The sequence below is a fragment of the Euprymna scolopes genome, chromosome 14 (genome assembly GCF_053919585.1).
Source record: "Euprymna scolopes isolate OS-2025 chromosome 14, ASM5391958v1, whole genome shotgun sequence".
NCBI classification, from domain to species: Eukaryota; Metazoa; Mollusca; class Cephalopoda; order Sepiida; family Sepiolidae; genus Euprymna; species Euprymna scolopes.
Genome location: NC_136495.1, coordinates 18,133,634 through 18,148,050, shown reverse-complemented (window position 1 = coordinate 18,148,050; position 14,417 = coordinate 18,133,634). Strand labels below are relative to the sequence as shown.

Here is a 14,417-nt window from a genome sequence, read left to right as displayed (position 1 = left end):
AGGAAATATTTTTACGGTCTTTATAAGTAATATTTTTGAACAACCAAAAAATTCATTCATGTACTGAAGTTGTTGCATCTAATTTCAAACATTTTTTGATATAATGGAGTTTTTAATCTTTACATAGAAAAGAAGAAATCAAATAAAACAACTTTTTAAGATAGTTTTATCTTTTAAGAAGTTATCCAAAATTTTTTTTTCTTTTTAGAAAAAAAGAAAAAGAAATAGAAACTTACTTCGGTAATTTTCGGCAATTTCCGTGTTAAACACCGTTTCTGTTTTCACGGGAACAGCCGAAGATTACCGAAGGTGTTCGTGTCCATTTCCACCAACTTTAAACAACTCTTCTCTCCTCGCTGAAGTTCGTTTCAAAAAGCAAAAGCGGAGGACAAAAACAAAATTTAAGTGCAGGTTTTAAAAGTACGAGGGACCAGCGTCAAACAAACGACTGGATACGTAAGACTCGATTTATTCAATTTATAAACATGTCTTTCATCTTTATTTGCAAACTAAATCAAAAAAAAAAAAGTTCCCTTAATTTGTTGATCAAAAAACTTTTCTTTTTTTACTAAAACTACTACTCTCTTTTCTTTGTTTCTTGCTGTGAAAAAAAAGTTGTCTACAAATATTTAAAAAAAATGTCTCGATTTTGGGTATTATTTGACGAGTTTTACTTTTTTAGCACCGTCAAAAATATCACGATGTTCAAATAACCAAAACAAAGTTGTAAAATATATAAACATCAAAATTGCTGACCAACTTTTTCTATTGCCAGAAAAGGGGAAAAAAGCATGACTGACCCATTTTTATTTCTCGTATGAATGCACGGTAGGGCTAAAAATTTATTGGAATCTGAAACCAAATTGGGTTCTTTTTTAGAATAGGGACTCCTTCGGAAACTACATTTTTTATTTTGGTAAGAACGAGTCCTTGGCTTTCGCAAATACATATTTAATTCCAACAAAATGACTTTATACGCGCCAACTTAAAGGTTTGAAAATTATTTTCGAGTGTCGAAAACTAAAAATGTACTCGTAAACATCATGTAGGATATTTTTCCATATATATATAATATATATAATATATATATATATATATATATATATATATATATATATATATATATGGTGCTAGTGCAGAGAGTGATCCGGATCCGCGCTATTTTTTAAATCGTATTTCCAAGTTTAATTAAAGTTTTGATATATTTTTTTTATTCAATTGTAAGGTTGAAGTATAGAATAGGTACAAAACACCCTCCCCATGTTAAGAATGGCTTTTTGAATAATAACGTTATTTACGTCCGGATCACTCTCTGCACTAGTACCATATATACTTAGGTTACCGTGCTAAAATAATATCTGGCCTAGATCACGGTGTAGTATCTGTTCTGATGCAACACTTCACCTTTTCTGTCCTTAGTCAGTGAAGAAGAAATCTTTCATGACTAAGACAATTTATATTTTTGTTCCTATTCAGAGTGCCCCTTTTTTGGGAGCTGAATTTTCCACACATTAAAAAACTGACCTTGTGTCTAACTCTGCTCTCGCGGGGAGGCAAGTAAATGTTTAAAATAATAGCGTGATTTAGAAAGTCATTCTTAACATGAGGAGGGGGAGTTTTGTAACTATTTTATACTTTCACCTAACAATTTAAGTCAAAAAAGATATAGTAAAAACTCGAATTTAACTTGAAAATACGATTTTTAAAAATAGCACGGCAACATTTGTGCATACACTCACCACAATGAGTTTCTCTGGACATAAGTTTTGCACCATTTTATGCCCCCCACCCCACCCCATGATGATTAAAACTAAAATATGATCACACTAAACCTTATGTGTAGAAATCCTTATTCTAATTTTGATCAAAATCGATTACATGATTTTGGTACTCATCATGCAGTGAGTGATCCGTGCTGAAATAATAACGTTATTATTTAAAAAGCCATTCTTAACATGGGGAGGGGAAGGTGTGTTGTACCTATTCTGTAATTAACCTTACAATTGAATAAAAACATATCATAAAACTTTAATTAAACGTGGAAATACGATTTAAAAAAAAAATAGCGCGGATGATCCGCCGGCGGATCACTCTCTGCATTAGCACCCATGATTTTGATTCTAGAAAATGTCTAAAAATTCCAAGCTTAAGCTTAAGGGGTCTTAAGGAGAAACTGAAATTCAGAGTCTTGCTTAATTCATGTATAATGACTTACGGGTAATACATTTGAATTTTTAATGGGAAATTGTACACATTCTGAGAATGTGACATTCTCTCTCTTAAGACATGGTAAACATGTAACAATTTGGGGAATATTTATTTATTGATGTCTAATATATTAATAATAATATTAATAATTGTTAAAATTTCGGGAAGCCCTCCTTCTTTATTGTCTTTGCATTAAATATAACTCCTGTTTGGATACTTTGAAACTTACCTTGTGTCCCAAAATTTATAATGATCAGTTAATTAGATAGGGAGTGAAACCTAAACTGTCATTTTAACTAATTTATCAAACGAAAAACGTAATTTTTCCCAGAAGCTACTATTATTCTTAAAAACGCACATAAACTAATATTTTCAATTAGAAAAAAAAATCTGGTCCTTTTTTTTTTTTTTTCCTAGGATCAAATTGTCTTTGTTTGAATTTTATTTTATTTAGAAATGAATGAGTTTTGACATTACTCCCAGAGAACATGTTCTAGTAAAATAAATAAAATGACAATAAAACACAAGCAAGTTTTATCGTAGACGTGAAACTGAAACGCCAAATTAAAAAGTAGGTCGAAAAAATATAGTCGCCATCTTTATAAACAATTCAAAACGATGCTAAAAGTAGATTATTCAGGTTTATAATTTTCTACTTGAAATACCAGGGATCCTTTTCATTAAAAAAAAACAAACAAACAAACATAAATATAAAAGCGAAGAAACACGTTTATTTTGTTCCTAATCTAGGGTGCCGTGGCCGTAGTACTTACCACCAGATCTCCGTTGGAAGTGTGCAGTTCAAATCTGATACCTTGGGGAGGCATTTTGTCACCCAAACTCCAGGAAACACCAATGGCCGATGTCTGTTGCGATAACGTGCAATTATCTGCATAAGTTGTCAAGAGGTGAAGAACACTGGAAATCTGGAGACTTGTTGTCACTCGGTCTCCAACGAATACCACAGGTTACTGCCAGTAAGTGATCATTGATGATGGCCTGTGAGACAACTCCTAGTGAGTGAAATAATAATAATGTCCCCTCCAAAATTCACCACCGCCCTGATTTAATATCGTATTTTCTTAGTTTTTAACCAATGTTCACATTATAGTATGATTGTCTATTTGTAGTTATGTGAACTTCATTTTCGCATTCATGTATTCTGCACTATCAAAATGAAGACTATAGCGGAGTATAGGATTCTTAACCATGTAACTGATGAAAATACACTACACATTTTGATGAAAAACATGGGGAAAAATGAACATAGAAGAACAGAAAACCAAAACTTTAAATATAATTTCTCTATAAAAAGTAAGTTTTTTTTAAATATTTCAACATATAATCTCGTGGGCAAAATCCAGCTCCCCCAATAAGAGGCACTCTGGATAGGAACAAAAATAAAAATTGGCTCAGTCATTTTTCAGGATTTTTCCTCCACCGGCCGAGGACAGAAAAGGTCAATTGTAGCATCAAAACAGAACTACACTGTTATCTTGTCCCAAAGGCCAAGAATTGTTTGTGTTTTATGGTTCTTTAATTGTTTGTTCCCTAATTTCGTAATTCATTTTTATCAGTATTAAATTGTATATTGCTTTAAAATTAAGTAATTTTACAAAGATAATATTTATATCTAATAAAGTTCAGTTTCATTATTAATCTAATTGGGTTCCTTTCTTTTATTTTTGAACATGTTTTAATGCTCATTTTAAAAATGCCATCATATAGTATCGACAGTGACAGTTTGACAAATTTTACCTACATTGCCTGCAGGCATTTTTCAGTTAACAGGCCTGATATATCTCGGTGGCCGTGGTTTAGGTGCCTTAAATTTCTCCTTACATTAAAAAGCCGATTTTAACCTTGACACGGGATTAGAGACAACTAAATAAAGTATGTTGTTGTTGTTGTTTTTTTTTTTTTTTTTTTTTTTTTCAAATGTACAGGGTGCAACGATAACAGTGGCTCTCTAAAGAAAACAACATTACACATTTATTGTAAAAGTTTTATTGAAAAAATCAGTTCAGGTAACTTGCTTATGTAGTAGGGCTGACATCTATTCAATGTAGCCGCCTTCGGCCTCAATCACCGCCTTGAAACATCCAGAAATGGAAGCATGCTTTTTCCACAAGCGCCAGCAAGAGCTCGGTGATTAGGCTAGCTTTGATGATCATGTTGGTGATGTTCTTGACATAAGACGAAACAAAGTAGTCCAGCAGGTTCAGGTCGGGGGACAAAGAGGCCAGTGAGAGAAAGATAGAAAGTCGTAGCCCTCCTTCTGAAGCCAAGCCTGGATCTCTTTAGACTTATGGATTAGTGCCTAGTCCTGCTGCCACACCTAGGGTCTGCCAGCGGCTACCTGATTGCACCAGGAAATCACCACACTCTTCAGCACATCCGGGTACACTTTGCGATTAACTTTCAAGGCAACTTTGAAGATGTGAGGTGGCATGATGTGGCCCTCACTTGAAACCACACCAAAGACCATAACCGTGGTCTAAAAATGTTTTCATCACCCTGGGCATGTCCCTGTTATGGTAATCAAGCAATGCATTTTGAGAGTGCTAGCAATGGTCCTGTTATAACTTGAATCGGCAGAGAGCATGAGTTGTACAACAGCGCATCTCTTCTTTCGTTCATTGAACATTGTGTCACTTTCAGACATGATAGAAGGTTCCTATCACTTTTGGGATTTGTATACAACTGCCCAACTAGTAGATGGTCTGCAACAAAAAAAAAACCCAAAAAACTGGTTTTCATCAAATGGAAATGATATCATGTCTTTTCTATCGCGGCAATATTATCGTTCCACCCCGTACTAACCTGACCAGGTTATACAAAGATATTTCTAGCATAGACAATTTTAAATATTTGAGACCAGGGATAAACGACACTGATTATCCCCATATTTTTTTTATTGCTTTGTATTTAATTTGTTTGATATTTTATATTCTGTGCAAATAAATATTTCAAAACTAAGGTAAAGACATTTGGCAATTGTGTAGTATAGTTAACAAGAAAAATACTAAAAGCTATGCATTTGTTAGTGTTACTTTTACTTAGCAAAACCAGCATGCTTTTTAAGGTGGACGGCAATTCTGCCGGGGAACTTGGTTACGAATTTCAGGCTTTGAAGATAGTAAAGTAGTAGTGTTAGTAGAACCGTAAACCTAAATTGAAGTAGGGTAAGATTTTTATTTTTTTGTGTCATCTATAAACCTGAGATTCAAAACTAACTCCCGGCAAAATTGTTGTTAATCTTAAAGCATGCTAGCTTGGCTAAGTAAAAGTGACAATGACATAAAGTTTACATTCAGTAGACATGCTTGAAAATGATATAGATAAGTACATAGCAATTCCTACAGCTATGTACCTAGAAAACTGATCTATTAAACCTAACCTAGTGATGTGGGACAAGGAGAAAGCAACCTTGGTAGAAGTTAGTGTTTTCAATGATGTTGGATTAAACAGGGTGGAGGGGAAACAAAATAAGATGTTATGTATTAAAACAAACTGAAATCTTATGAAGATTTCCATCATTCCAGTAATTATAGGAGCACTGGACTTATGAAAAAGAATTTCAAAAACTACTAGGCACATATACCAGGTGAACCAAGAGAAGTACAAAAATTGCACTTAAAGGAACGGTTAGAATCTTAAAAAGATCTCTCGGTTGGAATGTATGAGATAGCAGTGAATGTCTGGTATTCAGTATGATGCCCCAATCCTAGCTAGCACAAAATAAAATAGTAGCTCCTTACATCCAAGTGACAATATATCTTGTTTGGGATGAAAATGAGTTTTAAAAAATTGAAAAGTAAATTTTCTTGCGTTTGGTAACAGTTGTCTTTTTTTAATTTTTTTTTTTGCCAATGTTTGGCGATTGTGCCGAAAAAAAAAAACTGCACAATCGCCAGACATTCTTACCCTCTATAAAATGACATTTGAGGTTAAAAAAAATTTGGATGACTAATAATTAAGCAATAAACTACAAAAATAATTTTTATCTCTGTAAAATAGAATTGTTGCGAATTACAATTTCTGCAGCTTTTGTTCCTTCTTCAAGTGTCAGGTCTGATCTTGCAGGCATCGACGATCATGGCTCTCCATTCTTCCCTGTTCTCAATCTTTCTCATGAGTTCATTGTTGGTGCCCTTTTTATTCATTGCAAATTTATTTATACTGTCTGAATTTTGTTCATTATCTTCATCTGCTCTTGTTTCCGCATATTTTGTCACTCTATAACGATTTCTCCTGATTATATGGCCGAAAATTTTTAGCTGTCTTTCTCTGATGGTATTGAGAATGGATTTCCTTCTTGTATCCAGCCATGTCCATTACTTCTGCAAGGCTTTCTTGATTCTCTGGATGAACCATATCTCCACTGCTTGTAGTCGTTGTTCTAAGTCCTTTGTTAGAGTTCAGCATTCGCATCCATATAAAAGAATGGACTATACGTAGGCTCTCATCACTGGTATCTTTGTCTTGAGGCTTAGTGTTGGTAAAAATGCATTTCATGCTGTTAAAAGTTGTTTTAGATTGTCCAATTCCCTTCTTGATTTCTGTGTTACACTTGCCATCCAGGGTGATAATACAACCAAAGTATTTAAAGGTGGTTACTTGTCTGATTTTGTCTCCCTTACAGACTATATTGCAATGTGGTATAACAGCTTTTTTCGAAATCGCATGCATTCCGTCTTCTTTTAAGCTGTAATCCTTTCTTTTCCCTTTCGTCTGTTACTGTTGGTAAAATGTTTTGCAGTTTTTCTTCAGAGTCGGCGATAAGGACTGTGTTATCTGCAAATCTCAAGTTTGTGGCCACCTATACTAATTCCCTAGTTTTTATTTTCCATTTTTTTCTCCCCTTAAAAAAAAAAAAAATGACCAAAAACTTTATAAGTTCATAATTTTCTAATTAAAGGACACGATTGTAGTTGGCTAAGAACAAAGTGTATCATCTGTTCTGAGACAACACTTCATTTATTCTGCCTTTGATCAGTGAAGAGATCTTTCTAGATTGAGGAAATTGTATTTTTTGTCCCAATCCAGAATGCACTTTTTTTTAGGAGATGGATTACTCTCATTCTGTCTGGCTCTATCTTCATGTGAAGACATGTAAATAAGAAGAGTGTTATGAACTTAGCGTTCTTCCTTAGCTAGCCCTTTCTCGACTTGTTTTTAAAGATGGCGGCTATATTTTTCATTTAATCATTTCACGTGTACAATGAAACTTACTATAACAATTAAAAAAATTTTTTTAACTAAAACATTGTTTAAATAAAAATTAGTTGTTTGAAATTAATGAAGCCCGTTTCAACTTAATTTACGTGACGGAAGTAGGAATTAACCAGATTGATTCTTAAAGTTAATTTGACACTTGCCGATGAAAACAAACTCATATTTAAATGGAAAAAAATTACAGTATCTTTTATTTTGTGCACCCGGAGAAGGTCGGACGTTACGTCGGCCAAAATGCTGAGATGAGAATAGTAAACCAAATAATACAAATTATCAATCCTTTTCAAAAAAAAAAAAAAAATCCGAAGTTTCTACGGAAATTTATTTTTAACATTGAAAGTTGAAATTAAAAAAAAAAAAATCATTTACGAATAAGTTTTATTTTATTCATAAGTATTTGTATTTTTTATGAATGAACAAGTTTTAATTTTATTCATAAGTATTTGTGTTTTTTATGAATGAACAAGTTTTAATTTTATTCATAAGTATTTGTGTTTTCACGATGAAAGAAAATTACTATAATCATACTTTTTTATGCACTGTCAATATCTTTTATTTTGAATTACCACGTCCATTGAAGATTGCTTAGTTACAAATAAACTTTATCCGTTTATTTTTCAAGGACAATCTAAAAACAAAAGTTGGTGCTTATAGATTAACACCCGTGGCTAACCGTACTGGCTTGGTAAAATCCGATAAGACAACACATAAAATGTAACCCTGGTTCTTGAAACGGAAATGCAACTATTTTTGCGTGAATGAAAACCAAAACAAAAAAACTAATAATAAAATGAAGCAATGTAAATAAAAAGCAATGTAAATAAATATAAACTAGTAACATTTTTAAGGGCATTTTGCAGTATAGACCACAAAACAAAAGCGTAAAAAAAAACAAATATATAACAAATAAATGTCACTGTGACATCTATTGGGTGGGTTTTTATCAGTATTTTTTTTTTTTTAATTTTCAATGTTTAAGTGATTATGGAGACTCAACAGATGACCTTGTCGACTATTTTTTTTTTTTTCTTGTCCAAAATTAATATATGGCACTACTTGTGTCTCAAAGTAAATAAACACTTTAAAATAAATTAAAATACAAAAACTTATCCAAGCAGGTGTTTTTGGGTTGGAATCCATCTAACATTTATTGTTGGCTAATCTATTAAGTAGTTTTTTCTTTACAAATGGTTTCATGCCTTGTCTGGAGCGATTTACTTTACCACAAGGGCAGTTAGATACATGATCAGTTTTAATGTGGGTAAAATCTAGCACCCCCAAAAAGGGTCCCTCTTGATTGGGACAAAAAATTATAATTCATTGTGAGAGGATAAAAAATGTTTGGCATCAAAACAGATACTACACTTTAAATTAGTTATTTGCAAAAAAATATGTTTAAAAAAATTAGATAATGGGCCATCAAAAGTGTAGAAAATATTCTCATCTTGAGTGTTATTTTCGCCTGAAATCTTTCGATCAAACTCTTTAATCTGCACAGAATTTCAAAGAGAACCTTTAACAGAGTGTAATTAATGTAGTGGATAAAGTACTCGTTAAAATTCAGTTATAAGTTATACTCTTCTAGAGGTTGAAGGTTCAATCATCAGTGCGGGCTACACTCAAAATACAATTACAAATAACTTAGGATTTCTACCCAGTCATAGCTGATGGAACGAGAGCATGCAACCCCTATGGATTAAATAAAGGGTTTCAGCTGAAATTCCATGCAACTTCTCAGATTAGACAAGATACACCTGAAGAAGGTTGGAGATTATATCAACCGAAACATGAAAATAACACTCAAGATGAGAACAGTAATCCCAAAAATGTAAATAATATGAACTACATTTTGGTCTTAACCAAAAGACCCATTTCTTTACTGTGGGTGACTAACCTGAGAATTTAAATATTAAAATAAACAAACGTGCCACTGATTTTCGAAAGTCATAACTTTATTATTTATTTTTATTTGAATTTTGGATATTGTTCAAGAGCTGTACCCTATGGTTATTACCCCCCCCCTCCCCAAAAAATAATCAAGATTTTACTTTTTTTAGGCGATTTCAGGCAAACAGCCTGAAAAAATTGACAGTAAATAGAAATAAAACAAATTCTTTTAGATTATATGTCAGTAGCCTTCATTCTATTACCAAGCACTACTTGTGTATTGAGCACTTTTGAAGTAAATACTCAAATATATATTTCGCTCTTTATAAAGTTATGTTTATAACTTATTTTGTTGGATTTTTATGTTGAACAATTGAACTTATTCAGGTATATTTTTTATAACAAAGCATTACCTAAATGCTAAGGGGAGGAGTAGACATTGTTCCCTTTCATTAGTGTGCGTATATATTTATAAAATATAATTAGCTGCAAGCACGTGTTTCACAGTGTACAGCTTGTCAGCGTCGATAAATGTAGCGAGATCGAAAACTGGAACGACTCCAGTGCCTAACTATTTGCAGACACATATGTATTCATAGAAGAAGACTTTGTAAGGTTTGCTGATCGTAACCGGTTGTTGCATCGTATTTCATAAACTGATAATGATGTACATTTGGTTGACCTTAAAACTAATTAATGTAAATCAAATCAATGAATTGCTCACTTTCCGTGTCTTGAGAATGAGTTGTTTCTTTTCGGAGAGCTTTTCTTAGTTGATGAATATTTACCAAGTGTGAGAACCTCGTCTGATTATTAGCCCATACATTCACCTCGATTCTAACCCCTAAAATGTTAAAATGTCTTTAACCTGAGATCTCCTTCCACCAGTTGTAATACTTTCTATATTGTACTAGCAGGGAGGGAGGTGCCCGGCTTTGCCCGGTCGTAAAATAAGCTTAAATATGATATTTTAATTTGTCCAGATTTCGTATATATGATATTATAGAGTGGTGATTTCAAAAGTAAAAAAAAAGTATTTGGGTGCCATCCGCTAGAATCAAAACTGAAAGCAAAACTGTAGCATTCAAAGCTGGTGACGTTACCACTGTATCAACGTGATATGCATATGAACTGATTAAAAATAGACTAAGATGAATATACAAAATGTTTAACGATTTTTTTTTCAATTTTGGCCCATTTTTGACGCCTTAACTATTTTAACTGGCTAAAGACCCATAAAAGAACGGTCCATAAAAAATCCAATCATTTGCGGCCCCTAGCGCTGCTCTGTGACTTTTAGTTTCGGAAGTGATAGTTTGAAAATATGGAAACAGACAGACATACAGACATAGTAAGTTTTATAAATTAGATTTCTCACTGTTCCATTATTTCTAGTAAACTACTGGTCTGATCTGACTGAAATTTTGTATGGACTTTTGTTATGATAAGAAAGAGAGAAGAGAGAGACAGAGAAAGAAAAAGTATTATGGTATCTGTTTGATGCACGGTTAGGGATTAATAGGGATTAGTATTTAATACAAAAATGAGCAAAACTTTAACAATATTCAACCATGAATTTGGCATAACGCACTCATTTTAAGTCAACAGATTTTTACTTTTAGGCATTTTTAACAAGCTAAAAGTCTAGTATGCATGTGTACAATATCTTTTAAATGTTTTTACTTACCGTTTCATGTTTATGCAATCGTCAGTGTAGGAAATGATTATTATTACTGGTTGAATGATTTGAACCCAGTTACAATCACCTTTAGCTTTGTAGCCCAATATTCAACCCCTTGGCCACCAGGAATTTTTACAGTGAAAGGAAAGAGAATTAAGTTCTATAATGTTGAGTCACTGGACAAATACAAAAAATTAGTCAAGTAATGTTCAATGGCAGCCACCATGCTTAAGTTATGCTTAAGTTGACAGTGTATTGTAACTCTTAAAGAGACCTGATCCTAGTTGATGGCAGCTTATAACAATATTTTAAAAATATTTTTTGCATGTAATAATAATAATATCTGTATACGTTTCATTCTTGCAGAATTTTTAGTATGAAAATAACATTTCAAACCAATAGCATGATTTGAACCCTGGAATATGTCATTTTGAACTCCATTCTGAGAGCTCTAATCAACGAGGCCAATTCCAACTGTTACACAATGAGTAGAGAACTAAACCCTATTTATGTGATATCAGGTGAACATGGTCATCTGTCTTAAATAAATGTTCAACAAATCACATAGAAAGGAACCTGCATTTTTACTGATACCAAGTTCAACATACTGCAGACTTAGCAAACAAACTTACTGGAAAATTCACAATTACAAAATTGGATGCAAGTATATAGCATGAAACATAAATTGTGAAATAGAAAACTGAGATCATCAGCTGTTTACCATGGAGCTGTTTCAGAGACTTAATACAGCTATTAAATTCATGGTTCTCCAGTGGCACTGATAAAATACCACTTCTTCAATAACCAAACATGGACACAATCCAGTTACCATTTTGCTAAAGAGAAATAGTGAACACTCTACTTTTGCTACACTTATAATGATGGCCATTGATGAAGGAAAGGTTAAATATATATTGAGTAAATGACAAAAAACTATATTCCAAAATTCCTTTAATTCAGTTGACATTTACAATTCTGAACTCAACTTTAGTGGAAGCCGGTTAACCCCACATAGAGTTAGTGCTGTTTCCATTTTTTCCAAACGTTTAAAAGGACATCTCTTAAGAATATCTGTTCTTGTTTGTTTTTTCATTTTTCTATAAAAGCTAACTTTAACATTACCATTTTCATTGATTAAAGTGTCAGCACACTACGGACTCACCTTGATAATCATCATCAATTTTAGTCGTCACAGATTTCAAGTCAATGGGGAAGAAGAAAAAAGGATTGGTGGTTTCTGATATTGTTGCAATCTTCTTCCTTTTTAGTGCAATAAAACCTATAAATATATTTCCTGTTCATATATCTGCCACCTACTGAGGCGGCTGGCCGTTGACCTTTTTACTTGTATCCATTTTTATGAAATATTTCTATTAATACTTAAAATTCTTCGGATGTTCCAACGAGATTAGTTCACAACTCTTCCTGTCATGCTTGTTGCTTGTCGTGTTTTTCAGCGCTCTCTTCTCTACATCAAGGTATTTGCCTACGTGCTGTTTCTGACTGACCTCTGACCCTTTCTATTTCAAGACAATAGATACTCCCTTAAAGAGTGTCTGCATGATTAGGAGTTACTAGTTGAACACTTGACATAAACAAAATTCAAGAAACGATGCTGGGATAAGCAGAAAAAAGACTGGTACATTTTAGGAATAGGTATCCAAGAAAATTTCTGTTTATGTTGTCAATTCTGAGTTTCACCAAACACTTCCGAAACTGTTAACGGACATCACAGACCAATTTACACAATTTGAGACAAACTGTGTTTTTAAAAATTATTTTTGCCCTAATGTTAAATTAACTCTAACTTGAGTTTTAGTTTATAAAGTCAGTTTAGTTCAGTTCGTATTGTGTAGAAGCCTCAGAATTTTATTTGACTTTTTCCGTTCATAGTCAGAATTGCTTACGTCATGATTGCAAATTTCGGGATACTTATTCCTAAAAAGCATCAAGATTGGTGTGATTCATCAGAAAGACAAGATCGAAAGAATTCCACAGATAATACTTTGAGTTTTATGTCCTTTCGATGAAGGGGGTATTCAATTATAACAACTTGCATTATCCGTGAGTGCTCCAGAAATGTCTAAAAAAATTATTGCTTTTACTATATATATATAATATATATATATACAGTAGAACCCCAGGATATGTTTTTTGTTTTTTTTTTCCGGGTTACGATGTTTTTCCAGCTCCTGGTTACGGTATTTGCCCCGCCTTACAGTGTTGGTTTCTTATGAATATTATGTCTAGTGTTTAACATTTTTGTTTTTACAGATTTTACACATCTTTCTTTTAATATGTTTTTGTTAGTTACTCAGTGATACAAGGAAAATATCTGCTATCAAATGAGACCCATGTAAGACACAATATAATGAAAATTTAAGCATTTGCCTAAATTAAAAATCTTTTAAAAAAATAAAATAAAAATTTAAAAGGACAAATAAAAAAAGAACTTTACAAGTAAATTGGTTTTATATTTTAACAATAATTTATTTTTTTCTCTTCATTCTATTTTCAGCCTTTTTAAACAAGTCTCACAAGATGTTACCCCACAAGACAAGGAACATGGGTTTCTTACAGGGATTTCCTTTCCTATTCTGCTCGGTGCTTCTCCTATTGCATCTTTTGACAGTGACCCTTGCATCAAGCTGCGAGAAAGGACAATACTACAATACTAGCCTTAGTAGATGTGTGAAATGCTCTGAGTGTCCACTTAATCAAATTGTTCGACAGCCATGTAAACAAACTCAGGACATTATGTGTGGGCCATTCATCGAGTTCAAGTTTTCCTCCTTTAGCCAGAAAGATGGCGATTTCAATGACCATAATTTGGCATCGGACTCCATAATAGCTGGAAGCCGGCACGTCAGCCGAGAGAACAAGACAAAGTATATGAACTCTATTGAATTTTCGCACCTGGCCGTGGATACGTTTGGCCATTTGAACGTGCATAATGGTGCCCCAGATGCAGGCAACCAATACGACACTGGCAGGGTATCCGAGCGTAGGCCAGTGACCAATCCTCGAGTAGAAGAATACGAACGGATTCCCAAAGAGGATAGTAAATACTGGCGTGATTTGTCATTTGCATTGATTGCTCTGTTTTGTTTAATTGTTCTGGTAGCCACCGTTGTGATTTGGTACCTGTGTCGTCGTTGCCGATTGGATGGGGAGCATAAGATTACAGACGAATTTGATATTGGTGAGTTCTTTTCTTTTTTGTATATTAGATTTTTTTAACATCTTCCCCCTTTTTTCTCTTTTCTTTTCTTTTTTCTCTTTTATTTTCTCTTTTTTCTCTCTCTTTCTGTCCCTTTCTCTCTTTCTCTCCCTTTCTCTCTCTTTCTCTCCCTTTCTCTCTTTCTCTCCCTTTCTCTTTCTCTCTCCTCTGTAAACAAAGTGT

General features: G+C 33.2%; 1 protein-coding gene across 2 annotated transcripts in view; it reads left to right on the top strand.

The window, feature by feature from the left end:
• Positions 1-271: 271 nt before the first annotated feature.
• Positions 272-14,417, top strand: part of LOC145292882 (uncharacterized) — a 37,075-nt gene continuing 22,929 nt past the window's right edge. Inside the window, exons 1-2 of one of the 2 annotated variants that reach the window (XM_080139006.1) lie at positions 272-456; positions 13,533-14,216. In XM_080139006.1, coding sequence (XP_079995132.1) covers positions 13,556-14,216 — 661 coding nt within the window. In that variant the 5' untranslated portion in view covers positions 272-456; positions 13,533-13,555. Of the gene's footprint in view, positions 457-12,358; positions 12,493-13,532; positions 14,217-14,417 lie in introns of those variants that run through there. The other variant, XM_080139005.1, reaches the window with a different exon arrangement.